We start from the raw sequence: 25,260 nt of genomic DNA on the forward strand, positions 1-25,260 counted from the left end.
TGTTAGCTGCCATGTGTGTTCTGGGATTCGAACCTGGGTCTTCTGCAAGAACAACCAGTGTTCTTAACTGCAGAGCCATCTCTCCAGTCCCCTCAAACGATCTCTTAATCATCTTTACATCACCCCCCCACTAGCACTCTCCCATTCCCCACCCCCAATGGAGCCCATATACTGGATCATCCCTGTTAAGGTCCATTGGGTTCACAGTGTTTCCAACCGTTCCCCACTGCAAGTCCATCCACTGAGTCTAGTCAGCCTATCTAGAGTCCCTTGTTTTAGGAAGATCAGCTCTTCTTCATCTATGGTAATGGTGTCAGCATACAAAAGTCCTATGCAAACTCAGGCAGAAAATAACCCAGGGTAGAACTGGGAAAATGAACAAGAGACCTCAATCTTATCTGAAGGAATACTGGCAACTGATAGCTGCTAGATGAAGATAAAACATGTTTAAACATAGTAGTTTAAATTCTGTTCAGCAGCCATAAAAAGTACCCTTTTATCATTTATTTAGCCTTTATAATAGAAAAGTGATTATCATGTAAATATGTATGAATGTTCCGTGTCATGTTAAACTATATTGAAATAAATTAAGATTAAATTGGTATTGTATATAACAAATAAAAGTTAGTGCCAGGTATGCTGGTGCACGCCTTTAATCCCAGCACTTGGGAAGTAGATGCAGGCAGATCTCTGGAGTTCAAGGCCACTTTGGTCTAACACAGAGAGTTCCAGGTCAGCTGAGGCTGGCTACAGGGAGACCCCGTTTCAAAAAGACCAAAAGAAAGAAAGAAAAAGAAAAGAAACAAAGAATTTAAAATACCTTAAATTCTTTAATGCTCTGCTGATTTTGTTTTTCCTGTCACGCTGCTTCTTCTGCTTACAGGAGGACTTGACTTTGGATTTAGTTGTACTTGAACTTGACTTACTTGCATTAGGTTTACTTGTAGCTAACTTGATCTGAAGCTTACTTCTCTTAGCTTTATTTGCAAAAGTTTTTGAGAGACTTTTAGGAGGTGTACTTTCAGACTGTGGAGATGAGACTTGAAGAGAAGAGGTGCTTGCAGCAGAACTACGTGTACTTGATGGCCTTGACTGACCAGGTCCCAATGAAGCTCGAATAGTAACCTATGAAAACAAAAGCAAGATCAATTTTTAGACACTTAGTTACTATAGTAGTGCTAAAAACACTGCTCGAAACGTCTAGTATTTATTTACTCAATATATCGTGCGTGAGTGCATGCATGTGGTATGCCTGTATATTTGTTTGCATGTGTGTTCGTGCTCATGTGCAGGTCTGGGGTTTGACATCAAGTGTCTTCCTCAATCACTCTTACTCTTATGAACCCCGAGCCTGCTGATTTGGCTAGTCTAGGTAGCCAGCTTTCCAGGGATACCCAGTCTCTGTTTCCCTCATCCTGGGATTAGAGATGGGCTACCACACCTACCCAGCTTTTTCATGCGGGTACTGAGGTTCTGAACTCTAGTCCTTCCACTTGTACAACAGCGTTTTACCCACTGAGCCATCTCCTGAGCCCAAAGCCCTCACATTTATGATAAAATGCTTTGTCTTACAAGGATGCCAAAACAATTCAAGGTGGGCAGAACACTTTCATCAGTTAAATGGTGCTATAAAAAGGGATATCCTCATATAAAAGAATGAATTAAAACTCTTACTTCACACTGGGTGGCACTCACCTTTGATCCCAGCACTAAGAAAAAGGCAGAGGCAGGTGGATCTCTGTGAGTTCAAGGCTAGCCTGGTCTACATAGCAAGTTCCAGGCCAGCTGGGGCTACAGGGACACCCTGTCTCCAAAAAAAAAAACACCTCTTACTTCACATTAAGCATAAAAATTAACTCAACAAAATATGGTAATAAATTCTTTTGACCATGGGGTTTAGGCACTGCCTTCTTAAAGCACAAGCAAGCAAACAAACAAAAAAAAGATGAGCAGACATCTCTTTAAAGATATAAACACCAAACACAACTGTTACCACAGGATCCCACAATTCTACTCGTACGCATATTCCCAAGAGAAATGAAAATGTATGCCCACATAAAAACTTGTACAAGAAATTTTATAGTATCATTATAATAGCAGAAAAAAATCAAATGCCATGAGCTGATGAAAAATATACAATGGCTTATTCAGCCATGAAAAGAATGAAACACTGAAATATGCTACAAGATGGATGAAACTAGAAAATATGCTAAATGAAACCAATCCCCAAAGAACAGGTATCATATAATTCCATTTATATGGAATCTCTAAAATAGGAAAATTCATAGGGATGAGATTAAAGTTTGCATAGGGTGGTACTAGAAAAATAATCATTGCTAATGGGTGTAGAATTCCTTTTGCTGATAATGCAAATGGTCTTAAAATTGAATGCAGTGATGTTTTTCACAACTCTGTGACTATGTTAATTAAACCAAAGAACTTAGTACTTTAAATGGATAAACTGCCTGGCATGTAAATTATATTCTAAACAAGGCTTACACAAAAAGTTAAATATCATTTTAAATAGTAAGCATAAACTGCAATCAGATAACTTCCATTTATTCTATTTTTCAAACATTCTTTTTGGCCTTTTTGAGACAGGGTCTCCCTGTAGCCCAAGCTGGCCTGGAACTCGCTATGTAGATCAGGCTGGCCTCAAACTCATAGAGATTCACCATCACGCCTGGCCATTTTAAAAAACATTTTATTTATTATTTTTATTTTATGTGTATGAGTGTATTGCCTGCATGTAAGGGCAACCCATGTCATGCAATGCCCACACAGGTCAGAAGAAGGCACTGAATCCCCTGGAACTTGAGTTATAGACTGTAGTTGCCATATGGGTGATGGGAACCTGTTCTGGTTTGTTTTTCCATTGCTGTGACAAAATACTCTGACCAATACCAACTTGGGGAGGAAAGGGTTTATTTGGCTTACATCTCCTTGGTCACAGTTCATCAGGGAGCCCAAGGTACACACTCAGGGCAGGAACCTGGAGGCAGGACCTGAAGCACAGACCATGGAGGAATGCTGCTTACTGGCTTGCTCCCCTGGCCCTTGCTCAGCTTGCTTTCTTATGCAACACAGGCCCACCTGCCCAGGGGTGGCACCACCCACTGTGGGGTGGGGCCCTCCCACATCACTGAACAATCATGAAGATGCCCCACAGACATAGCCACATGCCAGTCCTATGGAGGAAATTCCCCAATTGAGGTGTCCTCAAGCCAGGTGTGTCAAGTTGACACTAAATTTATCCAACACAGAACCAAACCCGGGTCCTCTGAAAACGAAAGCAGTGCTCTTAACCAGTGAGGCATCTCACCAGAACCCCATTTATTCTATTTTTATAATTTATTTACTATGTATGTGTGTAGGTTGTATGTGTGAGTACATGCCACAGCACATGTGTAGAGGTCAAAGGATAACTGTGGAGTCAGTTACCGCTTTTTACCTTTTATGTTTTTAAATATTTATTTTATGTATATTTATGCATACCACTTGTGTGCCTGGTGCCTGTGGTGACCAGAACAAGATTTTGGACCCTCTGGAACTAGAGTTGCAGACAGTTGTGAGCCACCATGTGGGCACCAGGAACTGAACACGGGTCCTCTGTAAGAGCAGCAATCACATTTCACCACTAATTCATCTGTCCATCCCCATTTTTCCACCTTTATATGGGGTTCTAGAGATCCAAGCCTCAAGTCATTAGGTTTTTACACTGTTGGGCATCAATTGCCTTTACTCACTGGGCCATTTGTTCTATATGATCTTACCAATTAAATGAAAGTTACCTAGATGCTTATTTGCTATTGAAATATAGAGTTTTATATCGGTAACAATTATATGTAAACACAGATACTAATAGATAATTACAAGTTAGTGCAAATTATGAGAATAAACAGATTGTATTTCTATGGTTGTTTTTATGCTTCATTATAAATAAAAAGACTATAAATACAAAGGTCAAAATATAATTAGAAGTTGGAGGTGTGGCTTAGTAACAATGCTTGCTTAGCAGGAAAGAGTCCCTGGGTCAATCTCTGGAGAGAGAGACACACACACACGCACAGAGCCTGGCCATTCCTAAATGGTAGAGCACTTGCCTCCTATGTACAGGCCATGGATTTTATCCACAGTACTGAAAAGAAAAAAAAAAGGAAATCATATCTCAAAGCCTGAAAAAATAACTCTGGAAAGATTTCCATTAACAGGTCATTAGTAAATGTGATCTTTGTCTGGGGGCTCATTGGGTATCATTTCTTTATTTTTATTTTCTTATAAATTAATTTATTTCTATTTTATGTGTTTTATTTGTATGCATGTAAGTGCACTATGTGCATGCAATGCTTGTGGAAGCCAGAAGAAGGGTTTAAGCCCCGCTAGAACTGGAGCTATGAACTTTTTTTTTTTAAAAAACTCTAAATGTTTGAAGCATTGCTTTACATTGTTTTAGCAATTCTAATAGCAACTATACGAACAATTAAAGGTAGGTATTCAAAGCCAAATATGAGTCTTGGGATTTCACTTTGGATTATTAATCCCTATGTTGGCACAAGTAGTAAAGAGTTAACTTTATATAAAGAAGTCAGAGAAAGCATGTGTGTGTGCACATGTGTTCATGAAACAGGGAAGAGGAAATCTGTAGTCAAATGTGTGATTGCTCACTGAAAACAGTAATGTTATCTAGGAACAGAACCTGTTTCTCTGAAAGTTGACTCAGTAGCATCAACTCTGACATACCTATGACATTCAAGGTACTATGACTGATATTCAGGACATAAAGATAAATGAAACATGACTACTGATTTCAAAAATACCATGAAACAGGGAAGAGGAAATCTGTAGTCAAATGTGTGATTGCTCACTGAAAACAGTAATGTTATCTAGGAACAGAACCTGTTTCTCTGAAAGTTGACTCAGTAGCATCAACTCTGACATACCTATGACATTCAAGGTACTATGACTGATATTCAGGACATAAAGATAAATGAAACATGACTACTGATTTCAAAAATACCTTATGATCTAGCATCTGAGACATACATCCTGCCAAATGTAATAGATGAAAAATGTCAACTCTCAGGCCTTCAGAGTTGGCTCAGAGGTTTAGAGTACTGACTGCTCTTGCAGAGGACCCAGGTTAGAATCCCAGATCCCACATGGCAGCTAACAACCATCTGTAATTGCAGTTCTAGGGGAATCTGACGCCCTCTTCTGACCTCCACAGGCATTGTATGACACAGGTGCACTTTCATACATGTAGGCAATAAACTCATACACATAAAAAATAAACAACCCAGGTGCACCCTGTGCAGTGTGGAGTGCCACCAGGGCCTGGCTGGACCGGCCTGGGACTTAAAAAATAAAACCCTAAAATAAAAAAATAAATAAAGTATTTTTTAAAAATGTCAACTCAAACAATGGTTAGAAGTTTTACTTTCTAAATATAAGGATGATAAAACCTTAACTTTAGTTCTTAATAATAATTATCAGAAGAACACTTTTCATATTCCATTCAATAGGTAAGGCCATGCAGGAAGTTATTTCTATTACATAAAAGCTAAAATACAATATATTTAATACTCACTTTTGTTCCAGCAGGCAATCCTACTAGTTCTTTGGGTTTTATAAATGTACGATGCTCTATTTTATGCTCTGCTTTCTCCTTGCAGGTCAAAAACTGTAGCCTGCATTTTGGACAACGATGAATTCCCTTTTTCTGTTTATAAAAATATTAGAAATAATATTAATATACTTTCTTTTCTTTCCGGAGACACAGTCTTATTATACAGCCCAGTCTGCTCTTGAAAATTTGGTATACTGGTCTCAAACTTGTAATCTTTCTGTCCCAGCCTCCTGACTATTAGGATTACAGGTATGCACCACCATGTTTTAGAAACACTAACTGCTACCCAACACAAATCCTGAGACTGGAAATTGCTGTTTATTTGATATCTCATCACAGATAATGCCAGAATTTTTTTTTCAGTTTTGGTGATAGGGATAATACAGGGTCTTAGGCTACTGTTGGGCTATACTGAGCCCTTCTTCCACTCATTATTTAATTTTTGTAATGTTGGTGACAAATTCCAGGATTTCACCAAGGTATGTGCCTACCTTTATTTAAAAAAAACACCTTTTAGTTTCAAAAGTAAGTACCCAACATGAAAATCTTATCAACTAGGGACTGGAGAGATGGCTCAGCAGTTAAGAGCACTGGCTGCTCTTGCAGAGGACCCAGGTTTAATTCCCAGCATCCATACGGCAGCTGACAACTTGTCCCTAACTCAAGTTCCAGGGGATTTGACTCCCTCTTCTGACTTCTGTGGATAGTGTATGACACGGGTATACTTACAAACATGCAGGTTATACACACACATAAAATAAAAATAATGAATAAAATATTTAAAGAGAAAATTATATCATCTAGGATCTAAGGGGAAAGGCCTACACAAACTACATTATAAAAGCATTTATTATTATAAATTTGAAGCATAAACTACTGAAACACGAGATTATGAAAATTAATTACATTTTATTTTTAGAAAAAAACAAATTTTTATAATTTTTGCTATTTCCCATTTATTTCATGTTAGTAAAACAAACTGAACTTCCTAAAACCAAACAAATCTAATCAGAAACTCTGAAGAAGCTATGTAACAGAAATAGTTGTAAAAGGCCATTCTATGGAAACTTCCATAATGATAATGCTTGATCGTTGCACTATCCATCATGAAATCTATTACTTACATATGGATCTTGAGTGCTTTAAATGTGACAAGTACAACTAAGAATCTGATTTTGTTCTATTTTTCATAGGTCTAAACTTAAATAGACACATATGGTTAATAGCTATGATGTTGCACAACATACATACAGAAAAATAAATAAAGACTCTAATGTACTGTTTGATAATTCTTTGAGTCCTCATACCTAGTCTTATTATTTTACTGATGGGAAATAGAACTTGCCTATAGCTAGTTAGTGTTTTATGTTATTAAGTGCAATATTTATGTATATACTTTCATTAATTAAAAATATTTTTATTTTTATATGTAAATTTAGAGCAAAATAAATACAAGAGTATTTTCTCTAAATCTGTATGTCCATAAACACCTAAGTGTTTCTTTATAAGACACAAATAGTCATTGAAGAAAACCAAGATGAGATACCATATACAAAAGTATCTAGCATAATTACTGGTACATAGTAGGCAAATGATGAATAAAAGATCTTCGTAAGTTCAAAATAATATACAACATAATGTTTTACTATTTTAGCTTCATCTTCAGGATATTTTGGAAGTGTGCATTCAATCATATAGGTAGAGTTAACGATAAATAAATTTACTTATATGTGCTCAAGGGAGAGTGAGAAAGAAAAGGCAACACAGGAAATACACAGATAACAACACAAACAGAAAATTTTCGAGTACAATTCTATATCCCTCATCCAGTTGCACGGTTTTAAATTCCAGTGATCAAAGTGCCTACTTGCTATCTCTACTTGAACAGGCATTTAAAGTCAGCATGGACAAAACTGAACTCCAGATTCCTTTTCATACAACTTGTGCATAAGTGTATGTGTGTGTGTGTGGGGTGGCATGGTGTCAAAATTTTTTCCTTCTATACTTTTTCTCAGTATCTCAGTATATGGAAATTCCATTCTTACAGCTTCTCAGGACAAAAACATACTTGGTCACTCTTAACTCTTTCTTACCCCCAATACAACACATAATAAACTATCAACAATATGTTCAAAGCATTTGTCTTTCTACTTCTCATTATCTCCAACCACTGACACTATTCATACTCGTATAAGGCCACTCATGTGGCCTCTTGAAACAGGCTCTTATCTACTCTTTGTTTTTATACTTTATCCAATATAGTTAATTCTTTTATGACTGCTGGAGTGATTGTAAAAATATCGCTGACCTTTCACTTGTATTCCATTACTAACCAGGAATTCTGATTCTGGCTTTTAAGACTCTACTTAATATGATTTGCCTTCCATTCCTTGCTATTGGAGGAATAGAATACTTACCCCACTCTAACCTACTTACTGTTCCCTCTGCCTGGAATATTCTTTTTCTGATAACCACATTACTTACTGCCTTATCGCCTTTGCAGAGGTCTTTTTCTTTTTTTACTTTTCTTTTTGAGACAGGGTCTCCCTATAGCCTCAGCTGGCCTGGAACTTGCTACTGAGTCCAGGCTGGCCTTTATCTCAGAGACACCTGCCTGTTTCTGCCTCCTGAGTACTTGGATTAAAGGCATGCACCACCACGCCCAGCTCTGGAGAGTAGTGCTCTCTGAGCAACATATATAATAAAGTGAAATCAAAGCCAGGCGTGATGGTGTACATCTTTAATCCTAACACTTAGAAGGCAGAGGGATGGAGATCTCTGTAAGATTAGGGCCAGCCTAGTCTACACAGTGAGCTCTAGGTCAGGTGAAGGTATGGGGGGGGAACGACACACTACTTCATCCAAGACCTAGGAGTCCTTATTCACCTGTATTTTCTTCCTATTGCACTTACCACTAACTGGGTGTGCATGTGCGTGTTTCTAAATTCATACACACACAGTCCTACACCTACCTTTATCCATTATAATGAAAATTCCAGAGGGCACAAACAGCTTTTCTCACTTCAACATTCCAATACCTAAAACAGTCCTTGGCATATATTAGGCTGAATAAATAATTGTTAAATAAATAGTGAGTCAGGCAGCAAGAGACTAACAGAATACACATGAATGCCAGGCACAAATTTAGTTTAAACGTTATCATATTTCATTCAGTGAACATTATCCTAGAATCCTGGGGTGGGAGACATTAATCTAATATTCAAATTAACTAAACTTAAATATTGCTTATCTTTCTCATACATGTATGTTTGCAATGTACTAAGGATGACAATACAGTACATTTTGAAAATAGCATGCTGTAGCTGGTTCTTCAATCCAGCATTTGGGAGGCAAAAGCAGGTGGATCTCTGTGAGATTGAGGCCAGCCTAGTGTACATAATGAGCTGTAGTCCAGTCAGCACTACATAGTGAGATCCTGTTTCAAAAAATAAAAAACTATATAAGATGTTGTTCAACCAAAGAAACAATGATTTGTTCCAAGGATACAGAATTTTTTGACAAGCTGCTTGATTTGAAGGATTTTCAAAGGTAATTTTAACTATCTGTAATGTCTGCCTTGTTACCTATCATTGTGGAATTTGAGTCTGTGGTAAAAGTTTGGGCTCCGAACCAATTTTTGTCCCTGCCATTTGTTGGAGAATGTGATATTGGGCAAGTTATTCTCTATAAAGCTTTGCTTTCCCTTCTATAAAATGGAAATAATCTTATACCTACTTCAATGAATGTCTGCAAAAAACAAACAAAATAACGCACATAAAAGTACCACTGCTCATCATAAGGCAAGTGATTAGTAATTTGCTAATTACTTTAATTACTAATTTTATTACTAATTAATTTTTATTATGACTGAAAACTTTTATCTTTCTGAAATGTACAAACTGTACTACTAGCTCTAAAATTATTTAAAATATGTTACTATATTCTTTTTAGGAAAGTATTACAACCAAAGTCTTCAAAAGAATAAAACTGTACATTCAGAACTTATTGTGTATTGATAATGTAACTTCCATTACCAGATTATAATTTTCCTCGGCTCTGGCTTTTGGGTCCTTTATGAATAATTAAGCACACTGAAAATACCTGAGGAATACATGATACTCCTTCTTATCAAAAGATATTTTTCTCTTTACTTCTCAATAGCTACCTCTTAGGTGTTATAAACATAAAAAATATTTTATAGGGGTTGGAGAGATGGCTCAGTGCTTAAGAGCACTGGTTGCTCTTCCAGAGAACCAGGGTTTGATTTCTAGCATCCACATGGTAGCTAATAACCAGTTCTAGGGGATCCAAAGCTCTTTTCTGTCCTCATGCTCACAGGTTCACTTACGTACACGCAGGCAAATATTCATACACATAAAATACAAATAAGTAAAAAATAATTAACATCTGAAATGACCTCCAATAATAGAAGTATTTGGAAGGGAATTAACTCGTGGAATGAAGCCCTCAGAAGTGGGATTAGTGCTCCTATAAAAGGGACCCCCACAGAGCTCTCTTGCCCCTTCTGTCATATGAGGACACAGTGAAAATACGGCCACTTATGAATCTGGAAGAAGGCCTTTGCCAGACCCAAATTCTACGCTGCCTTGATTTTAGGCTTTCCAACTTCTACAACTGCAAGAAATAAGTGTTTATTGTTTGAGCTACCCAGTCTGATAGTGTGTTATAGATGCCTGAACAGAACTCACGGTATATTAATGATCCTCAAGAATACTTCCAGGTTTGATTATTCAGTAGAAGTATTTTTTTAATTTTATTTTATGTGCATGAGTATATAGCCTGCATACCAGGCACCATCATTTTAAATATTTTATTTAGTATGTGTATGGGTATATTACCTGCATGTACATAAGTGCACCCATGTCGTGCAATGCCCACGGAGGTCAGAAGAGGGTGTTGGATCTCCTAGAACTAGCGTGATGGGTGGTTGTTAGCCACCATGTGGGGTGCTGGGAACTGAACCCGGGTCCTCTGCAAGAGCAGCTAGTGCTCTTAACTGCTGAGCCATCTCTCCAGGCTCCAGGCACCAACTTCTAAAAGCTCTGTTGTAACAGAGCTGCCACTGATCCATACAAAACTAACTACTGTAACAAGTGCAAAATGCCATTTGACAAGGAAAGCTCTCAAGACTCAGAGTTAAGGTTCCTATGAAGATAAATCCCTAAATCTTTAGATACTAAAGAGAAAAGCAAGTGGTCACTCTAACCATTTATCTAGAGAAAGTGGTATGACACAATTCAAGTTTCCAAAAATGTAAAAGATTCCTTATCATTGAATAATATTAGGGAACATTTTAAGAGTTCGATTTTCAGGAGTTCTATAAAGAAGCCCTTTAGAAAATCTGACAGATTTGAGCAATTCCCCAACTTTAATACCTATGACAAACTAAGACATATAACTTAAGAGTATGAAGAATGACTTCGGACTATAAAGCATATAAACCATGTGTGACACAGTGAAAACAGCGGGCTCACCTATCACTTTAAACCTTTCTGAGAATGTAATATATCCCTTTCTCCTTACCTGCTGATCAGTACCACTATGGAGCTAAATAAAGCACAGACAAAAGAACTATGTTAAAAGCCTCACACTGATACAGTCACACTAACTGTTTTGTTGTTTATTCTTTTTTTCAATATCAGCAGCTAAAAGATAAAATACAAAACTGGAGAACTACTAATAGGCATTGTAGTATATTAAAAGCTCAAAGGACGAAAAACCCCAGCTAGGTATGAGGCACACACCTGCAACCCCAGAACACAGGCGGCTAAAGCAGGAAGATCATGAGGCTTAGGCTAGCCTGGCCTACACAGTGAGACTTTGTCTCAAAAAAGTGGGTCCAATTTAATAAAAGATGGATGTTAAAATACAAATTAACTGCAACATAGCAACAGTGGGTGGCTTCAATATCCCCCTCTCCAATTTAAAGACCATTCCATGCCCCCCCAAAACAAACAAACAAAAAAACACAGAAACAGAAACATCTGAGTTAGATGATATCAAAGATCAAATGGACCTAACAGACATCTACAGAACATTCCATTCAAACACTGTAGAACACACGTTCATCTCAGCAGCCCATGGAACTTTTTCTGAAATAAGTCAACTAATAGGAAATAAAGCAAGTCTTAAAAATCAGAAAGCAATGAGAATAGACTCATGAAATCTGAAAAACACATTACTAAATGATGAATAATGGGTCACTCAAGATACTAAGAAAATTTTTCAAATTCTGCAACTTAAATGAAAAGGAAAACATACTATGGAATATAATGAAAGCAGTATTAAGGAGGAAATTCATAGCTACAAGTCTATATTTAAAAAAAAACCCAGTCAGCTCTCAAATAACTTAAGGATGTGCCTTAGGGCCTTGGAAAAACAAGACAAATTCAAATCCCAAATCAATAGACAGAAATAATCAAGATCAGGGCAGAAAGTACTGAAATGGAAACAAAAATACAAAGAATCAAGAAAACAAAAAGTTGAGTCTTTAAAAATATAAGATTGATAAACTCTTAGCCAAACTAGCCAAAAGAAAGACTCAAATTAGCAAGATTCAAGATTAAACGGGAGAAGTTACAAGAGACACCAATGAAATTTAGAAAATTATTAGAATATGTCTTAAAATCTTATATTCCAACAGCTTGAGGGAAGTTTCCCTTGCCTGGCACTATGTTTTTTGATGGCCTTCAGCTATAGACATGCACATGCATGCATGCGTGCATGGATGCGCGCGCGCGCGCGCGCACACACACACACACACACACACACACACACACAATGTGTATTTTTTAAAAATTTTATTTAAGACTTTTAAAAACTTTTTATTATTATTTTATGTGTATGCATGTGTTGCCTGCATGTAGGTAAGTGAACCAGTGTTCTTGACCACTGAGCCATCTCTCCAGCCCCACAATGTGTATTTTTGAGCTAATACATTTCCCTCTTTTTTTTACATCATCTAAGTGTTATCTCTCCCTTCTCTCCCCCCTGTATAGCCCTTCCTATTCCCTCCCCAGTTAAATTATCCTCTATTTTCCTCTTGATAATACCTGTCTCCTATACTAGTTGTTGGTCAGGGTAGTCCAAGAGACTCCTAAATAACACAGGCTATAGCTCTCGATTGCGTCCCAGAAGTTGAAGATAACACCCTACCACTGAAGACACATACTTTGGACACCGGACTTGGAGCAATCGAGGTGGAACTGAACTGGAAACCTTCTCCCAGAAGACTAGCTCTCACAGTATCAGAGTATACTATGTAAATTGCCAATGGAGAAAAATAAATGATCCCACCCAGCTGTAAAGTCTATGAACCACATCAATGACCAGCCCAGCAAATATTCTCTACTTGTACAGCAGTGGCATTTTTATCTTGGGGGTAATCAATGGCTGTTTAATGGGACTTAAGTTTCACTCAGTGGGAAGGAACTCATGTGTGGTCCTTATGTAAACACAGTCAAATACACAAAGCTGGAGAGGTCATAGATCCTAGAGAAAAACCTACTTTTGTCACATTCCCAAACCAATGTAATTTCTTAATGTATTCTAAATATGCATCCTTATATTTACAGACAAGTACACCTCTTACCACTTATCCAAGAAGCTTCTTTTTTAAAAAAAAAAAAACAGATAGAAACCATTACAAAGTTCCACAACTGGTCAAATACAGAGATTAAGTGTCTGAGGTGTCTAGCCCTAAGGGACACATCTATAATGCAACCTCTACACCTGTAGCTCAGGGAACACAGCAGAAAAGCGGGCGGAAAGAATACCGATACATCTGTCAACTCTCACCAGAGACCCCCTTCCTTATGCAGTAGATGGTGACTAACCCAGAAAGCCACAACTGGCCAAAGTACAGAGAATAAGAGACTGCACAGAACTTATCCCTGAATAGGACATCTATAAGAAACCTCTGCCACCCAAGGCTCAAGGACCATCTGGAAGAGGGGACAGAAAGATTTTAAGAGCTAGAAGTAGGGGATGACCACAAGGAAACAGTTTCCTAGACAACAACAAAATTACTCATATTAATTCTCCTTAAATGTGAACACATGCACAATACCTGCACAAGCTCAAGCCACACATAATCCCAGCATAGAAATGGGGAAGAAGCCTCAACCTTAGCTGAGAACTACTGGCCACCAATAACTGCTGGGAGAGGGAGAGTCATTTTTCTTTAAGGGTGTGCTGCTAGATAAGTAAATCAAGCTCCAGTGGATGGACACAGAGCAAACAACATTTGGGGACTCAAACTTGATTGGATATGCCTTAATATATATGACAGAGTACATGAAATGGGGGCAGGGGGCTACAAAGGGGTACAGATAGGGGAGGGAATCTAAATGTGATCAAAATATATTGTATGAAATTTACAAACATTCAATAAAAATTAAAAAATATTTAAAATCTTATATTCCATCAAATTAGAAAATCTAAAAGAAACAGATGAATTTCTAGGCTCAAATGACCCAACAAAACTAAACCAAGATGAGTTAAATAATTTAGACAGATTTAGACAGATCTATAACCAGCTGAAGCAGTAATGAAAAATTTCTCAATTAAAAAAGATCCAGGCCTGCCAGGCATGGTGGCACATGCCTTTATTCCCAGCATTCAGGAGGCAGAGGTAGGTGAATCTCTGAGATTGGGGCCAGCCTGGTCTACATAGAGAGTTCCAGGCCAGCTGAGGCTACAGGGAGACTCTATTAAAAAAATGCAGGCTCAAGTCAGATGTGGCAGCACACATCCTTAATACCAGCATTTGGAGCCAGAGGCAGGTGGAGTTCCTGTGAGTTCCAGGCCAGCCTGGTCTACATAGTGAGTTCCAGGTCAGGCAGGGCTACATAGTAAGACCCTTTTGAAAAAAAAAAACAAAGTCCAGGCTCAGATGGATTGACTCTAAAATTCTACCAGATCTTTAAATAAGAACTAACACCAATGCTTTTCAAACAATTTCATAAAATAAAAAGGGAAGGAACACTATCACACTGTTTAAGAAGCCAGTATCATCTTAATATCAAAACCATATAAAGAAAACAATAAAAAAGAAAATGATAGACCAAGCTCCCTGATGAACATAGATGCAAAATTTCTAAGTAAAATACAAACTGAATTCAAGAGCACATCAAAAAGGTCACTTACCACAAGAAAGGTTTTATCCCAGAGTCAGGGACTTTTCAACATATACAAATCAGTAAATACAGTACATGTCATAAATTGGACTCAAAGACAGAAACTACATCTCAATAGATAAGAGAAAAGGCATTTAAAAAAAATCCAAGATGCTTTCATGATAAAAGCTCTAAAGAAACAAAGAATAGAAGGAATGTATCTAAATGCAATAAAGGCTGTATATAATAAATCTATAGCCAACATATACTAAATGGTGAAAAACTGAATGCATTTCCACTAACATGAGGAATAAGACAAGGGTGTCAACTTCCCCTATTCTTATTTAATATAGTACTTGAAGCCTTAACTACCGTATTAAGAGAGGGAAATAAAAGGGATACAAATAGGAAAGTTAAGAGTCAAATTATCCTTATTTGCAAATGACATGATTCTATACATGAGACCCTAGATTCCAACAGAAAATTCTTAAATCTCATAAATGTTTTCAGCAAAGTGGCAGGATACAAAATTAACATACTAATATAACATCAGTAGCTTTCCTATATACCAGTAACAAACATGCTGAGAAAGATATAAAAATACAATCCTATTCACAACTGCCTCAAAAAATATCTTGGACGGGCTAGCTGGCGAAATGTCTCAGAGGGGAAAGGGCACTTGTCGCCAACCCTGACAACCTAAAATTTCATTATGGAACCCACATGGTGGGAGGACAGAATTGACTTCTGAATGTTGTCCTGTGACCTCCACATATTTGCCATGGCATGTGTGTGCTCACACACATATACAAAATAAATAAATGTAAAATAAAAACCTCAGAATAAAACCTAAGCAAAGAACAAAAACTTTAATAAAAAACTGAAGAAAGAAATTGAAGAAGACACTAAAAACTGGAAAAACTTCTCATGTTCATAGATTGTAAGAATTATTATTATGAAAATGGTTACAGTACCAGAAGCTATCTGCAGATTCAACAATACTCAAAAATTCCAATGTCATTCTTCACAGAAATGGACACAGATCAATGGAACATAACAGAGGACTTAGAAAGACTACAAACCCCTGCAGCTACACCTGCCTGATTTTTGACAAAGATGCAAAAAATAAGTATTGGAGAAAAGACAGTATCTTCTACAAAAGGTGATGGCAAAACTGGATATCCACATGTGTCCCAGAGGTCTGATTCCTCCAAGGGGCGGGGCCTGCCGGAGAATTGACTGTGGAGGGGCTTCTGGGAGCCATCCTGTGATGGAAGCCCGCACAACAGCGGGGGTGGGGGGGTTGGAGAGAAAGATGGCCCTGGTGTCTCACCCACGTGGATGCAAGAGGGGGCATTTACTGACCTTGGGTGAGACTGCAGGCTCAAGATGCGTGGGCGAAAGTTAACGGAGACTGTGGGCTGGCGAGGAAGTGATCTGGAACTGTGGGCCTCACACAGCTGGGTGTCAGGTGTGCATTTCTTTGTAAGTCTCCCCATTTGCCCCCTCCCTACCCAAGGGCATAAACCATAATAAATTCACATAAAAATATGTTATATGGTTTGTCTGATTGCACAAGAGACCCCAAGAGAACTCAGGCAACACCACACATAGAATGAATCTAGATCTCCCTCTGTCTCTGCCTCTCTGTCTCAGTCTCTCTCTCTCTCTCTCTCTATCATCCTACATGGAAATCAACTCCAAATGGGTCAAAGATCTTAATGTGGGACAGGAAACCCTGAAATTGACAGAGGGAAAAGTGAGGAAAACACTACATTGACATAGGAAAGGACTTTCTATGTAGGACTCCAGTCACTAAGGGAATAGTCCCAATAACTGACAAATGCTATTTCATTAAATTAAAGCGGTTCTGTACAGCAAAAGAAACAGTTAACCAAGTACAGGGACAACCTACAAAATGAGATAAAAGCTTTTCTAACTATACAACTGGCACAAGATTATCATCTAGAATATACAAAGAACCAAAAACAAACAACTCATGGCTGGAAAGATAGGTCAGCAGTTAAGAGCATTTGCTGCTCTTCCAGGGACTCAAGTTTGGTTTTCAGCATCCACATTGGTTCATATATCACATATCTGGTAATAGGAGTCTCAGCTATTTCCTTTTATTTTATCAGGTACTACAAGAAACCATCCTGGTCACTGATTACAAATGCATCTTCTCATTACAAAAGGAAGTGGACTAGGTGGAAAAGTGGACTAGGAAGTGGAAAGAATGTTTGAAGAGAAAGAAAATCAAAAGATTATGACTCAATCTCAGCTTCCTCAGTTCAAATTCTTTTCCTGGCCATTAATAATTACCTACAAGATCATTCACAATTCCTATCACCTTTAGATCCCAAAATATTCAGCTTATACATTCCACTCATTTTCTCCTTTTTCCTCTACTCTGTGGTTCCTATTTCTAGCTATCTTTCAGAACTTTTACAGGTTGTGAACTTTTCAGTATTATCAGAAAGCAGGGAAGAAAAAGTGGACATTTCACAAATCAGCATAAACTATAAATTAACCATGTCATTTTGAACACTGTTTTCTATTCAAAATAAATTTCACTAATGTTCTAAGTATATGTATATTTTTTCAATAAGACAATATGAACAAGTAAGAAAGTCTAAATCTCACCTGATGTTTCATGTAATGATTCATGTAAGGGGCTGCCATTTTACTAACTTTGAGGCAAAATGGACATAGCAAACACTTAGTGTTTTCATGAGATGCTCTAAAATGAATTTCTACATCAGAAAATATGGATGATCTAAATTGGCAAACCTAGAAATATAAATAAGGTTAAATTTAACATAAAAATTTATAATTTTCATACAATTGACATCAAGTTAGCAATGATAAATCATTGGTTCAGAGGAAAATCCTGCACTAGAGGTATTTCAAGTCATAGCTAGACTTTCTTCTTCTCTTCTAATCTATAATTCTTTATCTTGACTTAAAAGTCCAAGCTCTGACATCTCTTGCTCTATAGTTTCTTTTCTGGTCTTTTTGAGACAGCGTCTTCCTGTAGCTCCAGCTAGCCTGAAACTCACTATGGAAACCAGGCTAACCCCGAACTCACAGAGATTCACCTCCTGAGTGAATCTCTGCCTCCTGAGTGCTGGGATTCAAGGCGTGCGCGACCACACCCAGTGCTCTATAGTTTTTTACTGCTGCATAAAATAGTGTTTCTTCTTTAGATTTTAAAGGCTAAGTCAGAAACAATTTATGTTTATGCAATTATCATATTACTGGGAGTTGCTTTAAACTCTGGAAAAACGCTGGTCAAAAAATATTTAGTTAGGGGTACTGGAGAAATGGCTCAGAGGTTAAGAGCTCTGACTCTCTTGCAGAGGACCCAGGTTCGATTCCCAGCACCCACATAGTGGCTAAACCGTCAGTGACTCCAGTTCCAGGGGAATCCAGCTCTCTCTTCTAACTCCACGGGCATTGTATAACACGGGTGCACTTTACACACTTGCAGGCAATACATTCGTACACATAAAATTTAAAAAAATTTTTAAAAATATTTAGTTTCTCTACAATGAGTGTATTTCTTATTTCCCTGACACATCTATAGTCTTCCCTATGTGATAAACTCATGTTTATCTTTTGACAATAGTCCGTATACTATGGCCTGAGGGTCAAATCCAGCCCACTAACCCCCCACACAATTCATGAGTTCAACCAAGGGGGAATTTCACTAATGCAGAAGTTTTTCATTTTAGTATACTAACTACTTACATGATTCAAAAACCAAAAGAATAATACTATTTCATGTCACACAAACACTGAACAGAACCCAAGTAGACAATAAATGTGTATACCTGACAAACATATGGCATTTCCCCAGGTTTATGAGTCTCCTTCATATGTTGTAAAAGACTATGTTCTGATTCAAATGACAATTCACAGATTTTACAAATAGCTGAAAAGGAAAAAATACATTACATCATTTTTCACATGCATTTTGAGGATGCATTTTGTTCAACCATAACAAGTATAAGAGTAACACTACTACTAGTAGTAATAGTGAGGGTGGGTCTAATAAACTCTACCACTATTGACTCTATAACACTATTCTGAGGAACTGGGGACCAACATTTTTAATGTTCTAGTTCAATCCCTAGTACTGCAAACAAATAAAACACAGGTCTAATATTGTAATTCCTCTCACAATATTAATGAGGGAGGAATTAATACTTATGTCCCCATTTTTCAGACAAGGAACCAGAAGTACAGAAAGATTAACTTGCCTGAGATCCCAAAGTTGTATTAAGAGGCAGTGCTGGGATGTGAACACAAACTATATATATATAGTTCCCAGACTGTGTTAACTGTCACTGTAGTTAGTTTTCATATTAAGTGTAAATCAAGACCAAAGATTTTAAATTTGAAAGTCATGTAATCCTCTCTATAAAACATAATCAATTATGCAAGGAATTCCTACTAATGAATTACTTATGAGAAGATTTTCATTTTATTGACAAATTTTAACTTTATGAGTTTGAATATGTTTTTTAATTTCACTACCAAATTATAAGGTCTATTTATGATTATTTCTATGAGAATTCTTAAGGCTCCCTCACAGTCAAATAAATTCCAAAAAATGCACGAGTTCTATGAAACTGCCACTTACTAGAAAACTCATGGGGTGTGTGTGTACTCTCGATGTGGCACTGCAGCTGGAAGGGTGTGGGGTACTGCCGATAGCAGTGCTGGCATGTGGTGTGGTTTTCCCAGCTCTCACTGTTCTGCTTTTCAAGTTCCAAGTGGTGTTTCATGTGGTTCATGAACCTATAAATTTGTCAAACAGGTGTAAAAATGCAGATTTATAAAAAGAAAAAAAAATCACATTATTACTTTTAACGCCTTTAAAGCCCTCTAGAAGAGTGAATACTTTAGTTGGTCCTGGTGACATGTGCCTGGAGAATCAACTACCAGGAAGCTGAGAAAGAAGGATTCATTTGAAGTTATAAACTCAAAGCCAGCTTAGGCAACCCAGCAGATTCCACCATCAAACAAAAGATATGTAATTTAAAAAACTTAATTTCAGGGTTAGGATGTGACTCAGTTGGTAGACTGCTTGCCTGGCATACATAAAACCCTGGGTTCATTCCACTGCACCACATAAACTGAGCATGGTGTTGCATAATTGTAATCCCATCTCAGGAGGATTAAAAGGTCATGGTCATCCTCTACTCCATAGCAAACAACCTTGGCTGAATGAGATCCTGCCTCAAAAGAAAAAGAATGCTTAATTTCATTTAGCTCATTAAAATTATTTTCACATTTTTGTTTTAAAAATTATCCAATAATATATCCAGTATGAGATATCACTAGTTTGCTATAACTACCTCTATTTCAGATATATGCTTACTCCTGGTAAAGTAAAATAGCAAGCCTCTTTTCCATATATAAAATATTATTTGCATTTCAAAATAAAAATTAAAGGAAACTACCATCAAAAGCAACATGACTTCGCACTGGAGAAATGGCTCAGCAGTTATGAGCACTGGCAGTTCTTCCAGAGGACCTGGGTTTGGTTCCCAGCACCCATATGGCAACTAATGATTGTCTGTAACTCCAGTTCCAGGGGAGCCAATGTCCTCTTCTGGCCTCCATGGGCATTACATGCATAGGTGTACTTATATACATGCAGGCAAAACACTCATACACATAAGAAAATTTTTTTTTTAAAAAGCAGCATGACTCATAGAAGAAGATCTTACTATGTAGCACTGGCTGGTCTGAAACTTACTATGTAGACTAGGCTGGCCTGGAACTCATAGAGGTCTACCTGCTTCTGCCTCCCCAGTGCTGGGATTAAAGGTACATGCCACCATACTTTTTTAAAGGTCTTGAAAGGCACTACTGTCAAAATGCATGTAAATAAAACGGTTACTGCCCATAATTTTAAGAAATTTTGTTTTATTTAAAAATGACAACTTACTACTGTAACCAACTGGCATAGCTCAATTCTGAGACGTTCCCTGAAGGCTCTTGTATCGAGGGCTTGGATACAAGGATACCAGCTGACAGGCATTTTGGGAAGTGACTGGATCCTGAGGGCTCTGATTTAATCAACCAATTAATCCCTCAATGGATTCATAATATGATGGCATTATTGGTTGGTGGGGTCTAGGTGGGGGCAGTAGGTCACTAGAGGCATGTCCCGAAAAGATGTACATGTCCCTGGAACCTTCTTGTCTTGCTCTTTCCTTCTTGGCTGCCAGATGAACAGCTTTCCTTCAGCATGTTCTTCCTCCATGATGTTCCTGCCTTGCTACAGGCCGAAAAGCAATGGGATCAGCTAATGATGGACTGAAACCTCTGAAACCGTGAGCTCAAAGAAATTTTCTACCTTTGTTTCTCTCAGGTATTTGTCACAATGACAAAAATCCTGATACAAAAAATGTTATTTTACTTTGCAGCACCTTCAATTTTTCAGTTTTACATTCTACCATTTCAGCCTTCCTAAAACAGGCTTTGTTTTCTTTTTTTCTTTCTTTCTTTTTGAGACAGGTCTCCTTGTAGCCCCAGCTGTCCTGGAACTCGCTATGTAGACCAGGCTGGTCTCGAACTCACAAAGACCTGCCTGCCTCTGCCTCCCAACAGGCTTCTTTTTTAATTAACTGATTAAAAAAAATTTTTAATGTGTAACAGTATTTTGCCTGAATGTGCATGCAATACCTGTAGAGGTCAGAAGAGGGCGTCAGAGCCCCAGTAGCTGGAGTTACAGATAGTTGAGAGCAGCCATGTGGGTGCTGGGAACTGAAACCAGCTCCTCTGGAAGAGCAGCCAGTGCTCTTAACTGCAGAGCAACCTCTCCAGCCCCCCAAATGCTTCTTATGAGGAGGAACTTTAAAATTTCATGGCAGAGAATTCAATAAAAATGGGCATACCCATTTTAAAATTTTTACCTAACTATATTTCAAAGTAAAAGCATTCAGTCAAATCAATTTGCTAGGTGTGGTGGCTCACACCTCCAACCCCAACCGCAGCACTAAGGAGGTAGAGGTAAGAGGCTTCAAGGTTTTCTGAGTTTCCAAAAAAGCAAGAAAACAAAAAACAATTTGAAGACTAGGTTGGCTATAATAATTCACTATGAACCCCTAAAGAAAACCATCCTAAAAATGGAGTGAGTGCACGTAGAAGACCTGTACAAGATCACGTCAGCCAAAATCCCAGTATGGATGAGGAGTGGCTCATGAAGTCCCACACCTAGCTGAGGAGGTTCTGACAACTGATGGTTGCTGGCAGGAGAGAAAAGTTGGTTTTCTTCAGAGATATGGTACTTGAGAGGCTACCTATGCTCCAGTAGATGGTCCTACAACCATGCACATACAAGCAGCACTAACTAGACTCAGTGGGTTTTTTAAAAAAGAGCCCACGAACTTGGGAGGGAAAAGGGGTGAAGTGGATAGGGTGGAGTTGAGGAAGGGAATGGGGAGTGGATTTGATCAAAATGAATTATATGCGGGGCTGGAGAGATGGCTCAGTGGTGAGCACTGGTTGTTCTTGTAGAGGACTTGGGTTTGATTTCCATCACCCACATGGTGTCTGTAACTCCAATTCCGGGGGAACTCAATGCCCTCTTCTGACCTATACGGGCATTGCACAACATGGGTGCACTTACATACATGCAGGCAATACACTCATAGAATAAAAATAATATTTTAAAAAATGCATTATATGCATATATGAAACTCTCAAATAATTTTTAAAAAGCAAAAAAGGCTGCTAACCCATATTCTGCTTCTCAGTTTTCCTAAAGCTGTACTATATATAGACAGTGTCTCTACTGTCTACAAGCTACCTGGAGATTCTGCTAGACTCATTTTTGTATTCAGGGTGCATAACCCAAATCTTAAAAATAGTAGTGATTTAGTAAGCATCAGTGGAACAAAAGAATGAATACCAGTTTTAGAGCAAGTTCCTAGGTTTTATTTACCCAATTTTTTTCTAAAAAATCTTGGAGGAAGTATTAACAATAAATCTCCAGAAAGATCACAAAAAAAGTTAGAAAAACACCTCACCTAATATAACTGTCAGTCTATAAAAGTAACGGAAAATACTCAATTTGTCTTGTTACTTTGTTACCATTGTACTCAGATTATAATGTGTACATCTTTAAAATTTAAGACAAAAATGTATAAAATCTTTAGAATTTCAGCCAGGTGTGATGAGGCATGCATGCTTTTAATCTCAGCACTTGAGAAGTAGAGGCAGGCAGATCTCTGTGAGTTCAAGGGGTGATAGCTGGGGCTACATAGTGAGACCTTGTCTCAAAAGAAAAATCTTCAGTAGTGCACTGAGAATTATATTTATGTTATAAAATGTGTATATTATATAAAATCAAAGCTGACATGTTACTTACAACATGAACTTCTCTAAAGAAAATAGCAAAAAAGTATTGTTCTCTAAGGAAAATATGCTGAAAATTATAAATATGAATTGAAAATTTTAAGCATTAAATAAGATTAGTGTGTAGGTGGTTTGACCTACCTTGTGATACAATGAAATGTTAAGAGCCAAGCAACCAGAAAATAAAATACAGGAGAAAAGGTACAATTGTCTTAAAGTTACATTAAATACTCTTGCATTACTTAACCTATCTGAAAAATTTATAACTAGGTTGATCCATGTGTCAAACTACAAAAAAACACAAGAAAATATAAAAGCAATCAGCATAATGAACAACTCTTCTTCTTAGTAGAAAGTATTACATTGATTTACCTAGGATAGGAAAGAATAAAATACAACATTCATATTAAAAGATCAATATGAAAATTATAATTTCTTAATTTAGAAACAAAAGTACTCACATACCTAATATTACTTTTAAGAACTTTTGAGCAACTGAAGCATTTAAAAGTTGTGGAAATCTTTGGCTCTTCATCGCCAGCTCCTTCATATCTTCCATAATAAAAGTCACTAACTAGCATGATTAATTTTCCTGTATCTGGATCAGTATTAGCTTTGTTTTCAGCACTTGACTGTTCTGCTTTAGAAGTATCCGGAAAATTATTTAGCATGTCTGGGCAACAATGCTGAACGAGAAAAAACAATATATCTTATTTGTATCTCTTACAAAAATCAGAAGCAAAAAATGAGTTCTGTGCTTACACCAAGTTTCAGATCATATAAAGTTATGTTTGACAGTATGTCTGGAAAGATATTCAACCAGAACACTGGTATACTCCCTTATAAATTGTAAAAAGATAAAAATAAAAACCCCCTCCAATTAGCACCTACTGTCTTAATAAAAGAAATATATTCTAATACAAATTGAAAAGTTTAAGTTTAGAGATATCCAGGACCTTGTAAAATTCCTTTTCAAAGTATTTAATAATTTCCTTTTAGATCAAGAATCATATATTTTGTGGTTGGAGAGATGGCTCAGAGGTTAAGAACACTGGTTGTTCTTGCAGAAGACCCGGGTTTGAATCCCAGCACCGACATGGCAGCTAACAACTGTCCATAACTCCAGTCCCAGGGGATCTGACAGCCTCTTCTGACCTCCACAGGCACTGCATAACATGGGAGCACTTACCCACATGCAGGCAATACATACATACACATAAAATAAAAATAATAAAATTTTTTTAAAAGTTAAAAAAAAGAATCATACATTTCATATTAATGTCAAGCTATAACTTAAAAGGAAAGGTAGTTACATATATCATTATGTATAAAGCTTAATTATCATATGACATAGTAGTATTTTAGTAAAGCATAGCTGGAACCAGAATTTGAGTGCAGTTGACATGCTGTTCCCCAGACTCAAACTATAAGATGATGTGTGGTTCATGAAGACTCATTCGTTGCATCTTGAAAACCTCAACACATTCTACTGTGACACTTTAATATTTGATGGGGGAAATTTACTTCATGAATAACATTAAAACATCATTTAAAATGATTCTAATGAGGAGTACTTTCACACATATGCCTTTTTTTCCACTGAGAAAATTAATTTTTAAAATATTTTATTTGATTTAAAAAATTAATTTTTTTTCATTTTATGCATATCAATATATTGCCTGCACGTGTTTAAGTTCACCCTTGCCGTGCAATGCCCATGGAGGTCAAAGGTGGGTGTTGGGTCTCCTGGAACTGGAGTTACGGACATTGTTACCCACCATGTGGATGCTGGGACTGAACCTGGGTCCTCTCCAAAAGGAACCAGTGCTCTTACCTGCTGAGCCATCTCTTCTGCCCTGAGTAAATTAACTTTTATTGAATACAATTTTCAGTTGTAGAATTTCTCTAGGATTCTCTAAGAATGACTGGAGAACAAAAATGAAATGAGAAAAAAGTATATGCAAGCCATAGAATTGTTATAATTGCTTAATATTTAAATATTTGTATTATGAAATGTTGGAAAACCACCATAAGGATTTTTAAAATTCAGAATGAAAGGCCGGGTGTGGTGGTGCACGCCTTTAGCCTTTAGTCCCAGCACTGGGGAAGCAGACACAGGCAGAT

At 37.3% G+C, this 25,260-nt stretch overlaps 1 protein-coding gene across 3 annotated transcripts in view; it reads right to left on the reverse strand.

The window, feature by feature from the left end:
- Positions 1-25,260, reverse strand: part of Znf280c (zinc finger protein 280C) — an 84,303-nt gene that overhangs the window by 12,773 nt on the left and 46,270 nt on the right. For all 3 annotated transcript variants that reach the window (XM_029560425.1, XM_029560423.1, XM_029560424.1), the window contains 6 exons: positions 23,602-23,822; positions 19,409-19,566; positions 18,597-18,697; positions 17,407-17,553; positions 5,588-5,719; positions 821-1,125 (listed from right to left, as the gene is read on the reverse strand). In XM_029560425.1, coding sequence (XP_029416285.1) covers positions 821-1,125; positions 5,588-5,719; positions 17,407-17,553; positions 18,597-18,697; positions 19,409-19,566; positions 23,602-23,822 — 1,064 coding nt within the window. The remainder of the gene's footprint in view (positions 1-820; positions 1,126-5,587; positions 5,720-17,406; positions 17,554-18,596; positions 18,698-19,408; positions 19,567-23,601; positions 23,823-25,260) is intronic.

Source organism: Nannospalax galili, unplaced genomic scaffold (genome assembly GCF_000622305.1).
Source record: "Nannospalax galili isolate Female #2095 unplaced genomic scaffold, S.galili_v1.0 scaffold371, whole genome shotgun sequence".
Classification (NCBI taxonomy): Eukaryota; Metazoa; Chordata; class Mammalia; order Rodentia; family Spalacidae; genus Nannospalax; species Nannospalax galili.